Source organism: Aythya marila (assembly GCF_965140915.1).
Source record: "Aythya marila genome assembly, chromosome: 13".
NCBI lineage: Eukaryota > Metazoa > Chordata > Aves > Anseriformes > Anatidae > Aythya > Aythya marila.
In genome coordinates this window covers 9,551,092-9,575,813 of record NC_139054.1, presented here as the reverse complement: position 1 = coordinate 9,575,813, position 24,722 = coordinate 9,551,092, and the positions used below count along the sequence as shown (strand labels likewise).

The window sequence follows — 24,722 nt, the reverse complement described above, 5'->3', positions numbered from 1 at the left end:
AGATGAAGACATTTCACATATGATATGAGGGTTTAGGAAGAAAAAGACTTTGGTTAAGAAGTGGGGAAGGATAGGAATGTGGCACATACCAGAAACCTGGCTGAATTTATCTGTGTCATCCCATGTAACTTTAACTTGTCCTTTTCCTTGGTAGCCAGAGTTATGACATTGGGAAGATGGATATGAAATACTCTGTTGGCAAAGAAATGCGGGTAAGAAAAAGAGAATTTGCTGTTTACAGACAGGAGGATTTTGTTAACCTGACTCTAGTGCTTCTGCTATGCCAAATCTGACCAGTGATTCTCTGGCCTCTGTTTTAGTACTGTTTGCTATGAAGTTTGGCAAAGTTGCAAATCCACTTTCTGTGAGCATCATGGCAAGAGTTGAGTCACTGATGAGTGCCCTTAATCACATTTGAATCTACTATTTCACAGAAATTTAATTTTGAGAAATAAGACTCAGACTGAGAGGCCATCTCTTCTTCCCTCCTTCCCCTTCTTTCAAGGCATCATTAGGTATAGCTGTGTCATTTCTGAGAGATGTTTGTCTGTCTCGTAGGCCTATTACTCCTAATACTACTGACAGTGGATATGGAGATTTTATTCTCTTCCCCTTTATATAAATCATTTGCATATTTTCAGGCCACTATCATGTATGTCTTTGTGTTTCTCAGTGAAGTAGGTAGCCCCTGTTCCTTCACTTTCTTCTTTCTGTTTTTCCAGGTCTCTGCATTTCCTTATTACTGTTCTGTTCTCTGACCTCTCCAGCTGATTCATGTACTGTGCGGGTTGCAGTGCTGAAGACCAGACCCAGCACTCCTACTGAGGCTCTGGAGCTGAGCAGACACTTTATATGTCTGATCTCAGACAGGCATTCTTTTGACTCAAAGAGCTTTAGGTTTTGTGGCCTTAAATTTTAAGTCTTTTCTGTTGATATGTGTGGTCACAAGTGCTTCTCCCCCCCGCCACTATGCAGATAGGATTTAAACTTTTAGTTTGTTTTTCTTTCCAGGCTAAGGTGCTGCGACTGTTAGCTACAGCCTATTTTGAGTGGGATTGTAAGCAGTATCTTGACAAGGCACTGAAGGCTATAAGCTTGGCAAATGAGGTAGTAATGTGCAATTTTATTTATGTGCAATAACTGAAACTCAAGCATTTACTAGTGTAATAATATAGACCACGTTAATCATTGGTGAAAGTGGCTTGGATTAATGTTTTGCTTCTATTTCTTCAGGTTACTTAGAGTAACTTACATTTAAAAACATTGTTTCTCTTTGGTTGATTGTTTTAAAATTTCCATTATTTGTTTCATTAAAAGAAAATCAAAGTATAAAATCCTATTTTAAGTGAAAGTTCAAGGTCGGTTTTTTACATGCTGGTAGGGCTTTCAGACAGATGATAAAGCACGTGCTGGTGAGATCAGGATAAATGGTGGTATAAACCATTGCACCCAAGCCCTTTGCAGTTTTTATTGTGTTTACCTTCACAAAGCTTTTGTAGATGTAAGAGTGTTTTTGTCATCAGTGTTTGATAGTTTATATTTTGATAATAAAATGGATTTGAAGAATGCTGTGGAGTGTATGTGGTTTTGTGTTATGAATGTGTTGTACTCTCACAGAATCTGTATTCTACAGACAGTTGTCCAAGTAATGGATTGTTTTTCATTGTGCAGGAGAATTTACATCCAGCAGGGTTTTTTCTGAAAGTTAAAATTCTTCTTAAAAGTGGAGCATCAGATGAAGAGATCAACTCAGGTATCACAGTTCTGTTTATGTTTCACAGTAAGGTCATACTACTCCATATCCAAGAAAAGACAGCCTGAGTAGTGCACTGGAGAGGAAAAAAAAAAAAAAAGAGAAAAGCCAAACCTTTCTTGTGTGTTTTAGAGGAATCATCATTAGTCAAATGTAACAATTCTGGTTTGGTGTGTGGGCCGCAGAAGTCAGCATCAGAGGACAATATAATAATGAAATTATAATTAAAGATGATTTTATTTTGTTGAGAGTTTAAATATACTTGCCAGAAATAAGGAAAGGAGAAGACTGAAGCCTGTTAGAATGAAGGCAGCAGCAATACAGCAATGTAAGAGGATGGCTGATTTTAGTCATATGCCTGAGGTTATTTAGAAAGGATGGATTGCACTCAGCATAGAAGAAAGGCTTGTGAAACATTGTTGTTCTGTGTGTGATGTTGCACGTTTTGGCCAAGAGACATCAAGTGCTGATCAATGTGTCAGTGTAAGCCTGTTTTACCAGAGTTTACTTGGTTTATAAAGGACTAACTCTTATTCATCAAATTTGTAATTTGAACAGAACTGATTTTTCTGTTGGCACTAGAGGAAAAGAAAGTTTTCAGGGGAGACTTTAGTATAAAAAGGGTAATGTATCAGGAAAATATTATTTACATAAATAATGAAATCTTAAGGAGGAGGGGCTTAATGCTCTTTATGTTTTAAAAGTATCAGATACATAACAAATAGTCTGAGAAATAAATGTACAATGAAATAAGCAATTTCTTGCAGAAAGCTGGATGATCTGACTGCTGTCAGACTAACAGGAAAGGAAACTCCACTTCAGATGTCTCCTGGTGAATTTCAGCCAGCTTCCAAGTAGACAGTTATTCCAAATTTACCATTGGAATAGCTGGTTTCTGTTCTACAATTGGAATTGTGAAGCCATGGTGTTGCCTATCAAAACACACACTGCTTGTAGCATGTTACTGCTTATAGCAATGGCATGAAGATTCCAGTCAATTTTTCAAGCAACTTAATAAGTGGCTGTCTGTCTTCTGTTGGATGGCTGGCAAAAGAGTGTTGTGTCTATGTGCTGCAACTTCGGTTTCCTTTGAATGAAGGTTCCTGCTAGGTTTGAGGCATTTGACTAAAATCTTGTATTGTGCTCTTGTACACAGCTGCCTTAGAAGTGCTTTCTGTAACAGCTGTTATAGCCACATTACATTACTAGTGTGTTCATTCTCTTATCTCATCCAAGCTATGAATGTATAAATCTTGTTATTAAACCATCCAGCACAGTTTTGCAATTTTTAAACTTTATCTGAGTGTTCCAAAACTGATATCTAGTTATCAGCACCAGTAAATTCAATATTTTCCTGTCTGTCTAAGACTGGTGATGCTAAAGACCATTAGACTTAAGTAGTTTCCATTGCACTGCCATGCCACCACACAGCCTGAGTTCTGTCATCATCTTAAGTGGTTCCTTCTAGATAAGGATGAAGCATTTTGATGGAAAGCAGCTTGAGGCAAACATTTGTGCTACTAATGCCTATTCTGTTCCTGTTTAGAGAGACAGAAGGCTAGAATTCCGGGGCTGTCAGTCTGTTGCATTTCTTTAGTATTACATTAACTGTGAGACAGAGAAAGGAAAGTCAAAGCACAATGGAGGTATCTTATTCTTCCTTGGTTTTAGAACTATATATATGTATATTTTTTTTTTCTAAAGATGCTGTAAGACCATACAACAAGCAGTTAAGGTGATTGGATAATCTCAATGTCATTGTGTTCTGTCTAGCTGTTGCAGAATTCATGCACCATGAGTTGTCTTTAGACTTTTGTTTGAATGCTGCTAAACTGCTGCTGGAGAATGGAAGGTATGAAATCATCATCAAGTGGAGCGAACACAATATTTGGGCTTTGTAGCTATTCTTCTGTAAGCAAAGAACACCTATTATGCAGTGACACTTTATTTTAAATAAAAGCTGACAGAGGTAGGTAAACATTTTTGAGGGGCAGCCTGTCTTCGCTTTCTCAAGGTGATACAGATTATTACAGTGGCAGAACAGGCTGTGAAATAATGTCAAGTGGCAATCTGCAATACCAAGCAAATACTTAAGAATGATTAAGATTGTCCCTATGCAATTTTAGTAGTTATCCTGGGTCTGGAATTACCTGAAGGAAATTTTTCTTCCATATTAACGAATATTCAGAATTAAAGATTCTGGAATCGCAGAATCATTCTTGTGAAAATCAGTATGAAGCTGAACGAACTGCAAAATAGAGGCATGAAATTTAACACTCTTGAATGCTCCATCATGATTACCTCCATTTACACTTCTATCTTGCAGTAATTTCATTGTGAGGGGTAAGCTGTCTTATGAATACTGTAGAACAAGCATGTACAAATAGGAAGTACCTATGGAATAGATGCACTGCAGTAAATTCATACCTTGGCTCACACTGTCAATGTGATTGTGTGCCAGTAGTATTTTAATGAGAAACATGCTGTATAGTGTGATTGTTACACTTCAGAATGGAAAATTAACAGCTCTTCTGTGCAGCTTCTTAAAATTCCATCTGTGTGAACAGGGAATCAGTTGGGTTTGATTTTCTGAACTCTGTTGCTGGACGATTTGAATCTTCACCTGACCTTGGAAAAATAACCCTGCTCTACATTGAGTTCCTGTTGCAGAATAAGAGGGAGCTGCTTGCTAAGCAAAAGGTTGAAGAAATTATTATAGGTCTGTATCCATCTTTTGCTGTCATTTGCTGAAAGTTGGTTTTAGCTGGCTAGTCTCGAATTCCAATTTTCATTTTTAAAATATATTCTCATCTTTCTTTTTGTTTGTCTGTTTTCTCTACTGTTTCTTTTGCACAGCAACTCGACTTCCATAATGAATGACAGTTGTGATAAAGCTCAGGGTTAAATTCACATGCTAAAGCAGCTCCTACTTTTCAGTTTAGTCTGTGTGATTGATGTATGTGGGATCATAAAATATTTACAAGGAATTCTATGTAACATTAATACTTTGTCCATCCAGCCCAATGCGTTTTTGTTTGTCACTATTAAAACAGGTTGCACATCCTTGTTTGAGCAGCTGAATTAGAGGTTCTTTTCAGGTCTTCTACACCTGTAGCACTGTGGCATTTTTTGACTGTCAGATCTGCTGGAAATCAGATTGTGTTTTATGTAGCATCTAGCTAGGTGCAAAAGCCATGCTATCATCATTAAAGCATGATGATATTTATTCCCTTGCTCACTACATTTTTTCTTTTCAGAAGCAGCATATGGAACACTGGGTCATGGCCAAAGATATTGCCATGTTACTGTTTCTTGTTATAGGCTGTGGGACAGTCTTTCTCAGATCGCTCTTAAGGACTTCTCTGAGTGTGGTTCTTAAAGTTCTTATAAAGTGATGATTTGCGTTGTCTTTTCAGGTCATTATACTGGAAAACAGCTGTTGTCTGAAACCTTGAACCAGCTGCACATCATCTTGTGGGACACAGCTGCCAAACATTATGAGGTTTGGGACCAAGTAGTGTTGTTGTTATTTGTATTAGTGAAAATGAAGATCTGATTTTCCTGACCTCTTTGGTATGTCTATTTTTGGTTAGAGTGTAAGGTGTTACTAAGATCCCTATTCCAGTTGGAACTAGTTTTACTTTCATCCCAATAGGTGCTCTTTCCCACCAAAATATCAGACTTCAGGTAGTCTCATCTCAAAGTTTGTACATGGGAACATGGGCCCTTCATTCTGGCTTTGTCCTGGGAAGGGTGCAAAAAACCTTAAAATATTCTTTATATTGAGATATTCATTTTGTTTTGCTACAACAAAAACTATGCTAATGACACAGCTTGCTTCCTCCTCGTTTTAAAATAAATTATTCCCCTTTATTGCTGATTTTTTTTTTTTACTTCTAATCAATCTGAATTCACTTTTCTTATGAGAATCCTGTATCTATGGCTTCTTCTAATATGTTCTGCTTTGTAATACCTGGGATGACCATATTCACCTCTGGAATTTCAAGGCAGCAAGTGAAGAGAGGTGTATAAAGATTCATATTTTGTTACTTGCCATGATTAAATCTTGTGGGCTCCTCTGTCAGCCAAATAATGTCCTGGCAGTGAATTTTTTGCCTGTGCCAACAGAACTGATAGTGTCTTCATTTGTGGCATCAAGGGACCAGAGGATATTGTTTCAGCTGCCTTCTCGTTGTCTGTCTTTATTGCAGGCTGTCATATCAGTGATGTTTGGCACTGGTCTGAGCACCAAATGGTGCCAGATTTCATGACTTTATTTGGCTTCATCTTCTGCTACCCATTTTTATGGTGCAGAGAGGCTTTCCCTACTACCCTCCCTTTTTCATCCCAAGGAATCCTGCAAGAGGAAACTGCACTTTATTACCAGATTCTGAGGTGCAAAGTCAAGTATCCTCGCTCTCTTAATGTTTTTTCATGACCGTATTACCAGCAGTACTGACTGCTTCCAAATTTTGCGTCACTGAGCTGCTGCCTCCATTCTTATTGTTAGCACCAAAGCCCTGTTTTTTTTTTTTTTTCCATTGGTGATAGATTCCTCAGTTTGTGGGGTTGGAAGGTGGGAGTATGTGCAAGGTAAACTGATGCCATTGTTTGTTTGATGACCCTTTTTGGATCCTACTTGGATTAGGAGTTCCGATAGCACAGGCTGTTCCTGTCTTGAAAGACAATTTTACAGGGATGTCCTCGTTCAAGTCACCTGTAGAAACAGTGCAGGGACTTAAAAGAGTACACGTGACTCAAAGTATATTCTTCCTGAGGAACGGTCTTCCTCCCTATATGGTTCTAGAGATGTAATGCTGGACAGTGGCAGTTAGACTGATTGTCCTTATTAATGATATCACCCTGGAACATACAAAAGCTGTTTGTCACTCTTAACATTTCGGTCCCAGTAGACACAGGATTCTTCTTTATCCAGATAATCCTTCACTAGCAGTATCTGCAGATTCAGTGAAATTTTGACAAGACAGGACTTATGACAGATATATAAAAGCTTGATGTGAAAAAAGGTTGTATTTCAAAGCCTCTTTGTCTACTGGACATAAGCTCTTTAATAGCTTGATTTCATCTATCTGTTTTCTTCCAGAATCTAGAATTTGTTTTCTCTTACCTAGTTTACTGCTTTTCTTCCACCAGTGGGGATAGGCTGGCTCACTTATACAAAGAATAATGCACCTCAGCTGTAGGCTTGTTGGCGCTAGTATAGTTTTCACAGTCTACTCTGTCCAAATTGGAACCGTAGTTGGGAGTGCACTCTTCAGCCTAGTATCAAGAAGTTCATGTCTAAATGGCATAAAAACTTGTCTTTTTCTCTTACTTTCTGACTTTCACTTATTTTGTATCTTGAAGAGAGAGTTTTTTTTTTTTTTTTTAAATAATATTGTACTTAGTTACATAATTGTTCTTTCTGGATTAGGCCAATGACCCATTTAGTCTCCTAATGAATATGCCTGCATTGTGGGACCAATGTTTGCTCTTCTGGGGGAAAGATTACACTAGAATATACTTGACTATCTAAATCTTTCATTTCCTATGATTTATTTTAGGAAAATATAGACCACTTAATCACTTTTTTTTTTTTTTTTAATTTCCTAGGCAAAAAACTATTCTGAAGCTCTTCACTGGTACAACTATTCTGTCAGCTTCTACACACCTGGGCAAATAGATCAGAATTTGGCTAAGTTGCAGAGGAACATGGCTTCTTGCTATCTTCATCTGAAAGAAGTTGACAAGGTATGTTTATTTATGTATTTATTTGCATTGCTTTTATATTTGTAGTTATATAATTTGGACTTAATTTACAATTCTGTTACTGTACCTCTTTTGCTTTGAGAGAGGGAAATGTCTTTGCATGTCTTTCATGATCTGGCAGAGATCTGTTGTTCATCTCAGCTGCTTTGGGAGCCCCTTCTAATCACCTGTCATTCTAAACAGTACACAAGTTGTGTGACCATGCCCCAGTATATCGGTTTTCTTCTCAGATTAGAGGCCATTCTCTCTTCAAAACAGATGAACCTCAGCATGAAAAATGTTAGACAGGTGACACTAGAACTTCACACAACAGTGTGTTAGCCCTTACCTCTGCAGAGAACTGCACCTGCTTTACCTGTTTAGGTCTTCTGTTCTGGGGATGTTAAACTTTGTAATTCAAAGTGGCAGAAGGGAGCTGATTTTTTCAGCGTCCTCTTGCTTTCTAATTCTGTGGCTCTAGTTCTGAGGAAGCACGAATTCTAGTCATTGTCAGCTCTAGGTTCCATCTTATGCTCTGATCACTTTACTTTTCTTTCAGGGGAGGTTGTTGCCAAACCAATTTTGTTCGATAGTTGTATAAATATCTCTAATGTAGCCATTAAAATTTGGCATCTCTTTTTAACTCTCTCCTCTTGCAACCTACATGACTGATTACAAGATGCCATTACTGAATTCCTACAATCTTTTCTGCATATAGGCTAAAGAGGCAGTTAAAGAAGCAGAGAGGTGTGATCCAAACAGCATCTTTACCCAGTTCAGTGTCTATAAGATTGCAGTGATGGAAGATGATACTGATAAAGGTAGAACTTGAAAGATAAAAGGGTCAACTACAAAGACCAGGAGTGTCAGGTGTCTTAGAAAACACTGAGCAGACCTGGACTGTTCATTTTGGGAAAGACACAATAGAGGGAAGATAGGAGAAGGATCTATAAAATCATTAAAACTGTCAGGCTGTAGATTTAAAACTGTCAGAGGGGGATGCTTTAGTACATGACATGTAATATGTCCATTGCCACATCTGGTTACTGTTTGGCTGGAGCGTCTGGCTCGGAATTCTGTAGTCTTCTTGTGGACAGAAGCTAGAGCAGCATCCTGAGATTAGAATCACTGTATTATACTATTCCTAATACTCTTTTAAAAGCATATGCAGTTGCAAAAATGCTACTGAGCTAGATGAACCTTAATTGAACCAATATTACCACTCTTGATTTTTCTGGTCAAGCAGAACTTGAAGTTACAAGAAAATAGATGAATTACTGAGGTGACCTACAGAATGACAGATCTCTATAGACTTTTTATTCTTTCTAATGAGTTCTGCCATTTCATGTTTTAATGAGAATCCTAGCTCAAATAATGAAAATTGAGAAATATAGTCTATAGTTAATTAGAAAACAGAGGAACATGCAGAGCTTATTTTCCAGTGAGTCCTCTGCCAATTAATTATTCTGTATACATCTTTTTAATGGCAGCCTAATTTGTTCACATAATACAGAGTGGTAACCACAGCACAGTGGGAGCATAAAAGCAGCAGCACCCTTAACATAAGCCAAGATGTGGGAGCTTGGAATCATGCCCAGACAATATATTAACAGAAAGTCTTCTGTGACAAGCAGATATTTAGCAGAACAAATTTAAGGATGTGAGATAGTTTCATTTGTGTGGCATCCTTGTTTCCTTAGATTGGTAGCTTGGAATGCTTTTTTGGCACCTCTCTAGGAAGAAATGTGTAATTGTGGAGAAGTGCTGGAATTGTCAGGTTTTCTTGCCTTGTTTCACATTAAAAAAAAATAAAAATATATCCTTTTGTAAGTTGTGTCTAAAGCCTTACTAAAACAGTAGAACTTTCTGTCTTCCATTTTTTTCTACTAAAAACAATCAATCAAACAAACAAAACGCCCAAAACTAATTTTTCTGTATGCATTTTTCAGCTGTGGAAGCAGTTATTGAAATGGGGAAGCTAGCAGAAAAGTCATCTCAATGTGAAGACAAACCGACGGTGGATGAAAATACAGGCAGTAACCTCCTGAGTTTAGCTGCCCAAATTGCTTTAGAGGTAGAACAGATAACATTGTCTTTATTTTGCTTTATTGATATAAGAACAGCTGTAAACTCTGTAATATTTTCTACTTTCAGTACTTCTATGTATTTCATGCATTTCATGCATTTCTGAGTATTTCATGCTTGTATAACCAAGGTCTCACTATACATTTTCAAATGCATTGTGTAAAGCAAAGTAAAAATTGATTTCACATTCGAAGAAACTGTTTTTTTCCAGGAAAATTAGTGATTCTGAATTGCAAAATATTGATAACTAGAAATGACATTGCATATTGCTAGTGCGGTTCATACAAAACATGTTTTAATTTCTTTTCAGAATGAACAACAAGTTGTGGCTATCAAAGCTTTGGAGTATTTATCTGAACATTCACGAGACTGCCGACAAGTATTTGCAGCTCTAAAGTGAGGATTCAAGCGATTTACAAGGACAGAGAACTCTGATTTCTCTTTCAAACTTAATTTGTTTTGTTGAAGAAAGTGGAAAACAGAGTAGATGAATGATTAGTTAGCAGTCTTTTTGGTACTGTAGATGCACCTCAGTCCTGAACTCTTAGCTGCAAATATTCCAAGTCTTTTTCCAAGCTGATATTAATAGCTCTGAATTTTATGACGTCGTTGTGTTTGAACAGATGACCAACAGCAACTCTGAAGAGATTGCAACAATATGTCTGGTGAAAATACAGGTTCATTTGTATCCCCTGATGAAGTACTATCTTCTTGTTGAAACACTCTATCACTTCTATGAAAACAAATGTTAGGAGAAAGATCTATTCCTTCCAATTTTTGCTTAAAACTTTTATGAATGTATATTTATTTACTTACTATTACGTGATTTAACAACATGGTATACAAAAAAAAGGCTGTAGGGAGGGAAATACTACAGTCTTATTCTCAGTTTGACACTGAATTCTGTGAGTTACATGGACGGGTGGTGTAAAGAAGAAAGTGGGATCCTTTCGGAAACCTGAGGTCAAAGTACACTGTTGGAAAAAGTTATCTTGTTTCTTCATTGTTGTTTTTTCTTATATTCAGATGCTTGGTTCGTCTTGTGTTGTCAAAGGTCGTAGTAGAAGATGAAGAGAAAAGGTGAGTACATTTGCAAAACTATATTCCATGGTGGATATCTTACACAATTAGTGTACTTATACATATATGTATATACATAGCTTATTTTCTTACAGAGTAATCAAAAGATTAGTTTTTATGCTAGTTAAAAGTTCACAGATGACTTCCCAACTCAAGCTAATGATGTCACAAAGAACATCTACTTGCATAACGTTTCCTTTAGATATTTCTTTTTTTGTGTTCCAATTTTATTAATGCCTAAGACAGTTATGTTTGATGGAGAATGTGAGCTAAGCAGCCTCATTTAACTTTGACCGTGGGATAAGCTATCTTTCAGATGTTCAAGAAAACAATGTAGTGTCAGTGAGATTAGAAGTTTAACCTGCAGCTGCTAACTGCAACCTAATAGCTGAGAAAACCTCCCACTACACTCGCACAGTGACCTTCACTACTGTAGATCAATAAAACTTTTTGCAGGCCTTCAGCACTCCTTTTGCATCTTCAGATACTAGAAGTTTGTAATGCCTGAGACATTTGTCACAGGAAGAATGATTATATCCATATTTATGAAGCTGTTGTATTCCAACATCAATAACGTGTTCTGTTATAACAAAATTAATCAAACATTTTCTAAAACTTGTTTTTTCCTTCATTCTAGAAATAAAGATATCAAGTCAATGCTGACTTATTTAACCTTAGGTATGTTTTTGTTTTGTTTACATTTTCTGTAGTTTTTCCATTTTTGAACATTTAATGTTATAATTAGGTCCATACTGCCCAAATGTTCAGAATCCTTAGTTCAGTCTAGGTTCTCAACTTCCCAATTCATTGAAAGTTAGGGGTCAAGTTAACACTGGAGATTCAGCACTGCTGTCAAGTTGGATCTCAGTGCTACAAGTTTTTGCTATGGAAAGCTTGTAGGGTAGTGCAGGAAGAACTGTTTCCAATAGAGCCTTTTCTTGGCAGCTTCTCTGAGACAAAGGGCTCTTTCTTCTAGGCAGTTTTGCTGTAGGAAGGAGAATTTAGTGCTTCGTAAGGCCATGCATGCAGGCAACAGATATTTGGGCACAAGCCACAGCCCCTGTGGCCTCAGATGACTGTCTCATACTCTGACTGCATTGGCAGGAACAAAGTTAGTATCTTTAGTAGCAGGGCTACCACAAAAGGAAGAAGTTTGGTTTTGTACTCTGAATTAGCAGCATGACTTTCTGTTGGCATTAATTAAATGCCAATAATGGTCTTTGCTGTTCTAGCTGTTCAAAAGGAAAGATTTTTAAAACTAAGTTAGTGCTTTTTTATTTCTTATTATTTATTTGTTTGTTTGTTTATTTTGTCCTGGACAGTTTAGAAAACTGCAAGGAGCAAGCAATTTGTTGAATGACAGGAGATGCTTGTCAAAATTGATGGCTGCTTTTAAGTTGTGCCATCCTTTGAAGTAGAATTTTCTTATTTGCATTGTAAGAGGTACAGTGGTTTCACAGAGTACTTCTTTTTTCCATCAAAATAAGTAGTTGTTTTTTTTTTTCACCAAATCTTTTTTACCCCCCTCCTTCAACCTTGGAAAAGAAAATTAATGAAATTGTAGAACTTTTTCTGTACTAGTCATTCTTAACTACAACTCAGAGAAGAGAATGATGAACAGAAGAAAAAAAAGAAAAAAAAAAGGTTCCTTAAAGAAAGGCCTTAAACAACAGCTATTAAATTTAATCCCCACCCAACTTTTTGTACAAATTAAGTAAAACTCCTCTGCATTAGGCTTCAGTGTCAATAAATTGAAGAGGCAATACCTATTGGCAGCCTTATGTATGTTACCTGAAATGCTGTTTAAGGCACATTTTGATGCTTTTTCTAGTCAAGCATATTAGATTTAAGTTGTGAAAATAACTCTTCATTGGGAATTACAAGGGAGTTTTGGAAACTGGTATTCTAATAATGTAGTTATTAGACTTGGAAATGTTTTTATTCTGCTCAGAAAATGTAACATATATTGAACAACACATTTTCTGCAGCTCACAGGAAACTTGCTGAGCCTTTCACAGAAGAGAATTTGGCAAGGGACATAAGGACCTTCGAAGCCCACTGGTTTAGAAAAGTTGGTAGGTTGTATTCTTCAGATCTAAACTGAATCACCTCCACCTTCACTTAGCCAGACCTCAAGGAAGAAAGAAGTGTTTAAAGATGCAGTATTACAGAACTTGTCACCTTTGGCAGTCTCTGCCTTAGTGTTAAAGTTTTGATGCATTTTCTATCTTTGGAAACTATCTGGTATGCCTCATATTAGAGATGGTATGTCTCTCCTGGTCTTTGTTAAACTGTTTTGGTGAGGAAGTTAGTGTATTTGGTGCCTGTAAATAAAAATATGAGGGTAGGGTAATGAATTGAAAAAATGTTTTAGATTTTTGCTTCAGCCAGAGTATACAGGGAAGAAAATAGTTGAAATCAATAGAAGAAGACATCTGTCAAGATGAGCTTTTGCATACATCCTCTGTAATGTAGCAGTGCTCTAAAAGTAGCAAAGAAGGAAGAGAAGCCGTAGAGGTCAAATCCAGCAACACGAGTTGAATGGAACTGACCTATGGTGGCTGTGCTCTTTCCAAGGCAGCATTCTCATGCACTGAAGAAACAATTCACGCACTGCGAAAAAAATGTCCTAGGCAATAAATTAATGTGAAAGTTAGAATCTGCAAAGTCACTGTAGAATCTAAACATGTAATTGGGTTGGATTCTCATACATAATTCTCAGTTGTCTTTAGGTGGCTATGGCTAAACCATTTACTAATCAGAGCTGTATGTTTAAGTGTATGTTTAACTGACCCTGCTGAGATAAAATGGAACTTTTTTTTTTCTCCTTGTCTTGGGAATATTAGTCAACACTTTTATTCAGATTCTGATCTTGTTTGTTAACAAGAAAGTGCTCCTTCCAATTCATGCTCTTGTGGGTAGGGTACATGTTAGAACAGATACTTTATTGTGATAAAATGATTAAAACAAGATTTGAAAGCATGAAAAAACTATGTTAACAAATCACTAATATCTCTTGCTATTAAATGAGGTGTTGATATTTTGATTAAGAAATTGAGTTGCACAATGTGTACTGCTTATTACTAGAGATTAGATGGGCATAAGCAATAACATGTTGAAGATTTTTATTCTAGTCTCCATTTTATGTCTTTGTTAGCTTGGAACTTAGCTGTACAGTTCAAGGACTGCCCTGAAAAGATGAGGGATTTTTTTGTGCTGTCTTTCAAGGTACGTACTCTTGCTTATAATATCTCTGATAGAGGAATATTGTCATCTGTCTAGTCCTGTTAGAAATTATATCCATGTAATCAAGTATCTTGTTGGAGACATGCGTGTCTGCTCCAAAGATGGAATGCTGGAATGCTTCCATCAGAAGGCAATTGACTTGTAATAAAAAAAATATTAAGCATTATTTTCATACTTTGCATTCTGTTGCTTAAAAATATTGTAAGAAATTTAGACTTCAGTGAGAACTTCCTAAAATAAATAGGTTCTGATGTTTGGGAACTGTATCATTAATAGGAATATGTTACACAAAGAAATACTTGAGTCCTAACAAGAATTTCTACCAACAATGTACTTTTTGTACGTGCTTGTAGAGAAGGGGCTCCAACACTTCTGTATTCTTTGTATTTAAATAATCTTCTTGTGTAATTTTACAAACAATATTGCAATATAAATATATACCATTCATGCCTGATTACTAGACAAGTCGTAGAGGACACTTGGCAGTCATCTGTTCAAGAGCAAATTTCTTTATATAGTCAGAATTCCCATAACTTCTTCCTATTTTTGGTTTCAGTTGTCCCAGTTTTGTCCTTCTGACAAAGCTGTTTTAATTGCTCAGAAGACATGCCTGTTAATGGCAGCTGCGATTGATCTTGAATTGGGGAGACAGCAAGTAACATCTTCTGAACAGGTAGGGCACTGTTGTTACCTGATTCGGTAGGTATTCATGAAATGAACATTCAATGCAGTATTTTTTTGTTTAGATTTTGAAGTCTTCATTGTTTTACTGAGAACAGGATATTAAAATGTAGGTATGGTAACCTTCCATAATTAATTTGAATCAATACACCTAATGCTTGTCAGGCAATTGAAACTGCTGGATGTCTGTAAAGTAGTTCTGTTGACTTCAGTGGATCTGAACATATTTATATCAGCAAAGGGTCAGGACAGTGTCTTTTCTTAAAGGAATTTCAGTCTCCCTCATTTATTACGTAAAGAGTCTGCTGCTAAACGTAGGATTGCCAGGCAGGTAATTACTGCATCTTTAGGATTATGCCATCACTGAAAATAATTACCAATGTTGTTATACGGTTATGAGAAAGCTCACCTTTTTATTTTTTCATACATCCTTTCTGAGGGTTTGTTACTTACTGTGGAAAGAAGGAATTTGTTATGTGGGATTCAGCGGTTTTTCAGTCTCAATAACACCATTTTATGTTTGAGAGCTAAAATAAATTATGTCCCATAGGGACAGGTATGGCCCTTTCTGGACTGATGGAACTTTCCGTGTGAAGAGTCTTTGCCTGAAATGTGGAGGTCTTTGCAAAAGAGAGAGAGAAAAACAAAACAGTAACTCATGTAGATGATGTATTAATTAGGCTGGTTCTGCATTTATTATGTAATTAGATATGGAGAACTCTCTTCTGTTGTTAGTTGTGAATTGTATATTCCTTTTGCTTGTAAAATTATGACAAAAATTTATTCTAAAATTTGTGAATTAGATGGAGTTTTTGACTCAGGCTCTTCAACATCTCCAGGCATGCAAGGAGGTATGGAAAGTTCTGAAATTAACAGGTAAGCTGCCAGGTGTACAGTACACATGACGTAGTCACTGAATTCATTGAAAATATAGCACGTGTGGAATTACTGTTTTAGCTGAGGAGTGTTGAAGCAGATCTATGGCAATATGATATAAGAATTGACAATGCCAGCTATGGGTTTTTGTATGTCATTGCAGGCTTTTTATTATATAGGTGCTGTGCAGTGGGGAATGATCTTTCAGGGTGAATTTGGTTGACTTTTCTGTCTTAACTGTTAAGAAACTCTATCTTTTTGCTCTAGACTAGACTGGTGTCAGATTATCATTTTTTTTCCAGTCTAGTCTTGTGCGGGAGTAAGATGGTTTCAATAATTTTACTGGACTCTTCCCATATAAGGCATTAGAAACTACAGAAAGACCTATTGCTGTACTTTGAAGTGCCAAAACCCATCCTCTGTTCCTTGACTATTCTGTGTCCTTTTAGATCAGACTAATCACAGGAGTCTGGAGTGCTTTCAGCTGACAGCTGAGATGCTGTGTGACTGTTAGCTTAGAGGCTGCATGCTTCCCCTTTTTGGTAATAAATTGGTAGAAAAATTTATGTTGTCCTTGTCTGGCCTGCAGTCCAGTTTCTTTTCAGTGTTAGGTTTCGGACATTGTGGAGTTTCCATAGTAAGATGCATTAATATTTAGCTTTTGTCAATAAATTTACTTGCTGTAAAATGTTACTTGCATAAGCTTTATTGTTTCTGAACTAAAGTTTCATTATATAGCTTGCGTTTGAATTCTGTGTATTCCTATGCTCAAAACCCATGGGGTTGATGACCTCAGTCCAGGGACATTTCACTGGATTGGAGTTCTTATTGCAGAGGTTTGTGGGATGGTAGCCTGGTGTTTCCCTTACTTCTTCACTGGACCTTAGCCAGTGTGTGGATAAGTCTGTTGCCCTGGAGGAAGCTGAAAATGTTCTGCTTTGGACTTCTAAGGCTCCTCTCCAAGACTGTTCCTATATTCCACTTGCTCTACTGATAAATGAGTACCTTAATGATTTTGCTACCTGTTGGAAGCAAAATGTGTACTTTGTGGTACAGCACATATATATATATATAGTTTTAAGAAAATGAATCATTGCAAACAGGCAATTCTGTCTTTCTTGTAGGAGATTTTGCTAAAGATCCCACAGACACTTTGTTGCTGCTGTATGAATTTGAAGCAAAATCCAAACTTAATGATCCAACACTCAATAGCCTTATGGAGTCAGTATGGGAGCAGCCACAAATAGAGGTCAAGACGCTAGAGATCATTGCATGTAAGGACTGCATTTGTACTTTCATAGTTCTTCAAGCCATGAAAAACAGCTTATGTTACTCTTTCCTGTTCATTTGAGGTGACCAGAATTATTGTGTATTGCACAGCATGCAGAAAATGATGTTCTTTTGTCCTGAAGCAAATACACTTTGGTTCTCAGTAGTATTAGGAGATCTGATAAAAGAATGGCCCTAGTTGATTCATGCCCCAAGACAGAAGTTTTAGGATGTGTATTTGTCTAGATTTGGAGTTTCAACTTAGTGTAGTTAATTTGTAAATAGCACTTCTCTATATTATACCGTGCTTTTTTTTAGTGACCAATGAGATTAAAGTCTGGCTCCAGTCACTTCTTTCTTGTTCTCTGTTTTCTTTTGTTTTTAAGCACTAGCAATGGAGCCTCCAGCTCGGTATCCTGCACTGTGTAAGAAAGCTTTGCAGGGTGCACTAAACCTTCACAGGAAGCAGACTGCCATTGATGCTGTGAAATTTAGGTTAGTGTTATCACATAGCTTTGCCATGAGTCTCTGATGGGAAATGTGATAGAGATATAAAGCCTGCAACTGGAAAAAGTGGGTTTTAGCTTATTTTCAAAGTTGCACTAATCGCTGGCTAACCAACATACCACTGAAGTGTGACTGTCCAACAGGTGCGTTAGCTGCAACCTATTTGCTAGGCATATTTTCTGAAACTGTTATATTTTCAATAAATGAAAGCATTGAGGATAGAGAATGAAAATTAGATCTAGAAAGGATCTCTGGCTGTTTCTTGTGATAAAAGTGTTCATTGCAAACGTTGTTCTGCAGCAGTGAACTAGTGAAGTACTGAACTAGAAAATTAAGACAAATTAAAAGCTAAGAAGAAAGCCAAGAGCTATAAGTTAGTGATGCCATAGTATGTACATGAATTATTCTGCTGGGTACCCAGCTCTGCAACAGACGTTGCTGGCGGAATCTGAAAAACAACCTGGTGTGTTCCTCTTTCTCAGCTGTATCTCATAATGGATTTTTTTTTCCATTTTACCAAGTTCTGTGCAGTAACCACTGGGCAAAAGCAACCATTAATACTACCTTTCTTACTTTGCACTGCGAAAGAAAGACCTGTTTTTAAAACCTATGTATTGTTACTGATTCTTTGAGGACACTGAGTACTTAGCTCTTGGTGAAATTAGGAAAGTTGTCTTCTCTTTTTCTTTGCTGCTGTGTATAGCAACCCATGAAAACACGATAAGCCTGAGTTACTTTAGAAATGAATTTCTACTTTCATACTCACGTAAATAAAGAAGTATTTACTGCTCTTGGTTCCCTTTTTGCACAGGCTGTATGAATGAGTTCTGATGCTAGGAAAATGTATGTCTCTGCTGTAAGACTGTGAACGTAATAAGCACAGGGGTGGACATGCCAGGATGGCAATCATAGATGCACAAATTAATGCGCTGCTAGTGCTAAAATGGAGCTGTGTGTTCTGTGCATGTGGTATTTAATGTTTCCTCTTTCACTCTGTTTTGATTAACAGCAAATGCTTACATAGTTTGATTAATCTTTCTTTGCCAACTGGAGTAACTGACTTGGATATTTGTGTGCTGCAAGAGGTATGGGGCTACTTTGAAGATGCTCTGAGTGTGATCAGCAGCACAGTAAGTTGAACAGGAAACAAAAGATTGGGAAATTGGGAAAAAACACATTTAAAAAAACTTTCCCATCAGATTGAGTATAATTAGTAGACTGAACGTTGTATAGTGTTATATATGAAGCAGCTAAGACTTCAGTAAAAGATGCACTGCAATTACCTCAAAAGAAATGGCTTTTGGATATTTATAACTGAATTATGAATTTTCCTAGATTTTGTTAGGGCTTTTTTAGAGATACTTAAGGCCAAATTTTCAGTGCCTCTTTTATAAACATTCTGAGCTAGAACATTTATCTTTCCTCCTCTTGCTTTCTACATTCTTTTGCAGAATGTGGTTTTGTAAATGCATATTGCTTTTCTGGATTGTTTTAAAGCTGGGTAAAATTTGGATACCAATCCTGCTTTTTTTTTTTTTTTTTTTTTTTTCCCCTCAATGTTTTGTAGATGCATTCAGGGACTTAATGTATTACTGTTGTTTTTTTTTTTTTTTTTTTTTTTTCCAAATGACCTAGAACTAGATTCCTGTGCTGTCAGTACTTATTGAGCCGCATTTGTTCTTGAGTGCCTTGTTTCTATGACGACAGGTATATGGAGAAGAAAACCTTTCCTTCTGTAAGCATTGTTGGTATTCCTTTCAGGCCTGAAGAATGTGCTGTACAGCGAAGGCAGCTGTAATGAGGCAGTCAGATATTTCTACTTACAATCGATAGCTAAGGAGTTAATCAGTTAAGGAGTATTCCCGTTGTGCAGGACTAGTGGAACCAATACTGTTTCATAATTTTATTCCAGTGCATGACTGTTTCTTTAGTCAGGTTTGAATGTCTCTTTTATAAAAATAATATAAAGTTATGCTGTTCCTTGCTTACCAAAAAAGAACATGCCCACATTCATACCTGCCTTTCATCAATGTTCTCATCTATAAATTTGGTAATGTTCTTGTATAGAACTTCATGTTCATATTGTGAGGGGTGTGAATGGCATGTTAATGTGGACTGATACTCATAACAGCGTAATTTCGTCTGTACTAGAAGGCCTTCTTTTACAGTCTTGCTTATGGCTGCAGATACTAATTGGTACCATGCTAAGAGAAGGACCCTGGTGCAGCACAACAGAACATTGTCAGTTAGAAAACCGGGATACCACTCATGATTTATACCTCCTATTCAGAAATGGATGCTACAGTTCAGAAATTCACTCTGGGCCCTCAAACTTAGGATGAGAAGGATCTATCAATCCATCTGCTTGTCCTTGCCTTCCCTAACTGAATGAGGTTTTAGCTCCTGTTGGGTACTTCAGCTTCTGTTCTGTGGTTATTATTAAGGGCTGCTTTCACACTGGTAAGGCATTGCCACAGCATCTAAAGAAATTCTGCACACTTCAAGAACTGCTTTTGATCTTCAGTGAGCAGCTAGGTCCCGCTCTACAGTACTGTTTGGATAAACTGCTAAGTACTGCAGCAGTAAGACCAGCCTGTCTGCAGATGGACTGTAGGAAAACAAGCTTCCATTCTAGCATTTTCCCAGTCCCACAGAATTGTATTTTCTGACCTACCAATAAGTAACTGCAATGTGACTTATCCATGTTGGAAACAAGCTGTTTGACAATAGTGCAGATGGACTGTGAAGTACAGAATAGCTCTGAAAGAATTCTCCTTTGTTTAGGAGAAAAAAAAATCCCTGTTTTCCCACTCGAAAACTAAACTCTGATGTACTCTTGGCTAGTCAAGAGAAAAGTCCATTTTCTGATGAGCTGCTGTTTGTTGTTTGCTACTCCAGGATGGTTACCCAGAGATGGAGATCCTTTGGTTGATGACAAGAGCCTGGAATACAGGAATATTTCAGTATACCATTGGTAAATATAAGGAAGCAGAGCAATGGTGTGGATTAGGAATGCGTTTCCTCAATCATCTAGGATCTCTGAAGAAAACCTACGAAGGCCATGTAAGTGCAACCAGACGGGTATTAGGAATGGGGGCGAATGTCTGGGTTGAATTCGTTAGGAATAGTTAGTAGTGGAAGGGAGGAAATGAAATTTCATTTGAAGAAATGGATTTGGGTGTAGAAATCACTACCTATGATCTTTAAAGAGTTTCAGAAGCAGCATGGTACCCAAATATTTTCAGGGAGCTTGATGCTAAAAGATTTTTTTTGAAGTGAGGCTAGAATAGATTTCTACACGGTAGAAAAAGTGATGTAGCATCTTCTTACTGGAAGGATTGCACAAGTGGCTTACTGGAAATAAACTTCAGACTATTTGTGGCTGTGGGGAATTCCTTGTACCTCGCCTGCTTTCACTAAAGGCAAGATGCTGTACCATTTTACTTAAATCATCTGTTGCATGAATACTTTAAAGCTTGGTTTCCAGTATGATCTAATAACTTATAATTGGGGTTTAAGTTGAAATTAATGAAATCATTAAAGCTCAGCCACTTTCTATGAGGGAGAAATTTCAGAGCTAGTACCCCTACAGAGAGCAGCAACACTTTTTCTTACTCTGTCACAAGTAAGCTTCTCGCTATAGTTTTTGGCTGGTGCTCCTCATGATTGCAACACAGCACAGCCTGGTTGGTGGTATGTGACCACCATTCATTCTCTTATGTACAAGCCTGGTTGCAATTTTTGTATTATTTTAAGTACATCAGTTAAGACAGTAAGAATAGGTTTGTTAATTGATGAAAACTTGGCTATATCAGTATAAATAAATCCACCTTTGTGAGGTGCAGCTGATTTAAACTAAAGCCCCATGTTTAAATCTTCAGACGAATCTAAAATTGTTTAATTTTTTTACATGAATCTAAAATACAAAATTTAGAAGCTGGTTGTTGTCTCCCACCTCTTCCCCCACTCCTCTTCCTTGCCATTTCTTTAAATTATCTAGTTGTGTGATACTTTACCCATCCTTGCTGACTCAGACAAATATGGTGCTTATCTTCTGCAGATGGTTGGTCTTTATAGTGAGGTTCTGGACAAATTGGACAGAGCAAAAGGGTTTATTCCAAATGAAGAATAATGATAGCCATAACTGGAAGGAGGACAGCAGTCTCTTGGAAGCATCCTGCTGACTGAAGGAGGCTGTTAGCTCTGCAGCAAGGCGTGAGGTCACAGGAGCAGTGGAAAAGAAACCAGGATCTCCCTCTTGTTGGTGATTGAGTTGTATACTTTTTAGGAAGCATTTATTGAATAAATGTAATTGTTTTCCTCTAGGGAAAAAAGTTTCATTCTGTGGATCTGTATAACAGAAATAAATATATAGCTGTCTCACGAGATGGGCCTGCAGTTGTGGAACAGGTTAATTTAAATATTAAAATTTAAATTCAGTAGTAAGTGGCACTATGAACAATAAAAGTATTCCAAGACCACGCATCTCCTCTGGATGCCATAGATGCCTTGCTACATAAATATTTATTAGATTGTTTAGTTTTCAGTCCATTTTGTTATGGATAAGAATTCAGAGCTGGTTGCCAGGATCACAGTTTAGTTAGAATATAAAAGAGCAGGTGCTACAGAAGAAAAGCTAAAGCTTTAACTAGGTACTACTTTTTTATAGACTACTGACTGTGACATGCCATGCATAGTTCAGCATTGTATACATTTGTATAATTTTTAACTGGGCATACATCCTATAAATGTTTTTTTCTGCTTTTTCTGTAAGAAAATTCAAGTTCCCCTGAGGGACATTGTCATTTTGGGTTCTCTTGTTTGCTTACTGGAGAGCTGTAAGTGTTTTGCTGCTTGTTCTTTACAAACTGTACACAGAAGGGAGGGCTGATAGACCAGTGTACTGATGGAACAGTATATTTCAGCTATAAGATCATCTGGTCTGTGATTAGTACTTATCTAAATTCATTAGAAAAGGTATATTTTATTTATGACCAGATTATTAAAGCCTATTCAGAAAGAGGACAGCTACTAACAGCAGGATGCTGGCTATAGAAAAGAAGAAATTGCAGCAGTTGTGCTGCATTCCGAAAGAAGAGCTTACTGTGCTTAGTGCAGTGGCCTGGGCCCTTCCAAACAAGAAGTAATTAAAACATTTACCTGCACTGCATCCTCTAGGTTCCATGGACATCTTCTTTTCCCAGTCTGAGCAGACCAAATAATACGAGTGATTTCTGCTTTTCACGTGCACCAGGCACCACGTTGAAACCAGCCTCCGGCATAGCTGCCACATCCTCTTGCCTGTTACGCAGATGGATACTGGCTCGTTTCCTGAAGGCAGATACGTGCAGGCGTGTGGCATTTACAGCAACCATAAGTTGGAACATATTGTACCGGATACTTTGCAGTGCTGCACGGGTCAGTATCAGCTTCTGGATAACAGTGCAAGAATGGGACTTCCCCCAGGAGTGCATTACACTGAAGATGGCAAACAGGGAAGTGTTGTGAAGTTTATAGGACTGGTGCCAGTGATGGCAAGATGCAGGATAACATGGCTGAGGCTGGTGCTGCGTGAGCTGCGCCTCTGCCAGAGAGTTTGTTATGAAGAGTTTAGTTGCTCTTGAGGCCCAGCTTGATAGAACTGTTGTGGTAGGATTAGGAAGGTACAGTGTGGCAATAGTCAAGCAGGATGCAAAAAATAATCATCCTCAGCTAGATTACATACTTGATTTTATTCCTGAGGTCTACCCCAGGGCCTTCATTCTTCCAGCTGAAGTGGTAGAAGCAGTGGGAGCCACTTCCACTGAACTTGTGTGGCGTTCCCTTGATGGTACCCAGAGAAATCAGCTGCGCTGTCTGACTGCAGATGGTTCCTGTGAGGCACAAGTAGGAGGATGGGTCTGTTGAAAGCTCAGTCCAGTGGGTCTGATTTAGACCTCTCAGGGCAGCTGCTTTCAGGTCTTTAATGAACTACGTGCCGTCTGTTTAACCGAGAAACACCTCTGAACCCCTAAAAAGCCAGGCCTCAACTGTCACACAAAATTCTTCTCGAGTAACAGTTTTGGAGACATGCTGCATCACACTAATACAGGCACTGTAAACGGATGCCATGGAGCCAAAGGTATTCCTTGCTGCTTGTGCATCTCCTCGGTGCCTGCCAGGCCACCTTTAATTATGGTTCTTGGTTCTGACTTGCACAAATAAACAGGTAAAGGTGTCAGACTGCACCAGAGGAGGTCACGTTTGCCCAGGAAGTATTGCAGGTAATTACATACAGCCACAGAGGGGCATTAAGGGTGTTTTTGCCTACAGCCAGAATTGTTTGAATTCTTCCCTTGGAGATGCTCAGTTTGATTTCTATTGTACTACAGACTTTACTAATGAGTCCAAATCAGATCAGTTATAGACACTGCTGATGGTACATCTTAAATCGTCACTGCTTGTTTTAACAGTGTACACTTCATTCCAGACATAAGCTTTTCCATAGGTTTTAAGTAGGGCAAAAATTCCTCTTTTAGTTGAATCAGACCTTAATTAGATCAATTTCCAATGACCATTTCCAAGAGGTAGTTTGCGTGCAAACACCCTGCTTTGTAGGCTGAGTTTACTAGCATAGATGAAGGCTGATCCATTTAAGTTGGTCTCAAGTTTTATTTTACTAAGCTAAACATTGCGTTACAGCTCAGTTGAGCTAGGATGAGTATGGGTATAAATCTTCCTAAGTCAGCAAGAGCTGATCTGAAAAAAAAAAAAAATAAAAATTGGTGCTGCGCTCTTCACAAGTCTTCTCCTTTTATCAATCAGTTTTGTGCAGTGTGGTTTCACCTTAGAGGATTTGGGTACCTACCCTGAGATACTCACAGAGTGCTCCAGAAGGTGGCATCGCAGCAGCGGTTTCTGATTTACTCATCAATGGAAACAACAGGGCGTGCTGGTTGTTTGCTCTGCAGCTGCAGTTTCTCCTTGCTTCTGAGACCATAAATGCATCCTCCAGGGCAGCAGTTCCCAAATCCACCCCCCTCATGCCTGTATCTTGTGCTTTTCTTCTAATCTGATAATTTCTTAACTGTCTGGGAAGCAGCAACAGTCTAGATGAGCAAGGGCAATGCAGTGGGTCTTGAAACCTTCCCCTGACGCTGCACCTAAGGCTACCTCCCTCCGTACAGTTTAAGAAGTGTTCCTCTGCTAATGTAGTGCTTGCACTGAGTGTTTTGGAGAGGCAGGAAGAGGGGCTGGCCTGGCCTCTAGCACTTAGGTCAAGCCCAGAAGAACTGAAGCAATCACAGTAATCAGAAATCAAGGTAATTGGAAGAGGACCGAAGCTCATTAGAGGATTGGGCAGAAGCTTTTGTCAAGCACTGCACTGGAACTAAGAATAGGGAGGAAATGCCACTGACAGCTCTGTGGTGAGCCAAGTGTGGTCCCAACAAGATATTGCTAGTCACACAGTCATCGCCTTCTGCATGCTTGTACCATT

At 37.9% G+C, this 24,722-nt stretch overlaps 1 protein-coding gene across 1 annotated transcript in view; it reads left to right on the top strand.

Annotated features, from left to right (window-relative positions):
- Positions 1-21,532, top strand: part of TEX11 (testis expressed 11) — a 31,338-nt gene extending 9,806 nt beyond the window's left edge. Inside the window, exons 9-29 of the mRNA XM_082770688.1 lie at positions 155-212; positions 1,012-1,107; positions 1,672-1,753; positions 3,527-3,605; positions 4,321-4,472; positions 5,170-5,255; positions 7,367-7,504; positions 8,220-8,322; positions 9,451-9,575; positions 9,897-9,982; positions 10,613-10,666; positions 11,304-11,344; positions 12,655-12,741; positions 13,788-13,894; positions 14,469-14,585; positions 15,397-15,469; positions 16,594-16,743; positions 17,125-17,233; positions 18,255-18,375; positions 20,144-20,308; positions 21,306-21,532. Of these exons, the coding sequence (XP_082626814.1) occupies positions 155-212; positions 1,012-1,107; positions 1,672-1,753; positions 3,527-3,605; positions 4,321-4,472; positions 5,170-5,255; positions 7,367-7,504; positions 8,220-8,322; positions 9,451-9,575; positions 9,897-9,982; positions 10,613-10,666; positions 11,304-11,344; positions 12,655-12,741; positions 13,788-13,894; positions 14,469-14,585; positions 15,397-15,469; positions 16,594-16,743; positions 17,125-17,233; positions 18,255-18,375; positions 20,144-20,308; positions 21,306-21,377 (2,101 nt within the window). The 3' untranslated portion in view covers positions 21,378-21,532. The remainder of the gene's footprint in view (positions 1-154; positions 213-1,011; positions 1,108-1,671; positions 1,754-3,526; positions 3,606-4,320; positions 4,473-5,169; positions 5,256-7,366; positions 7,505-8,219; positions 8,323-9,450; positions 9,576-9,896; positions 9,983-10,612; positions 10,667-11,303; positions 11,345-12,654; positions 12,742-13,787; positions 13,895-14,468; positions 14,586-15,396; positions 15,470-16,593; positions 16,744-17,124; positions 17,234-18,254; positions 18,376-20,143; positions 20,309-21,305) is intronic.
- Positions 21,533-24,722: the final 3,190 nt, after the last annotated feature.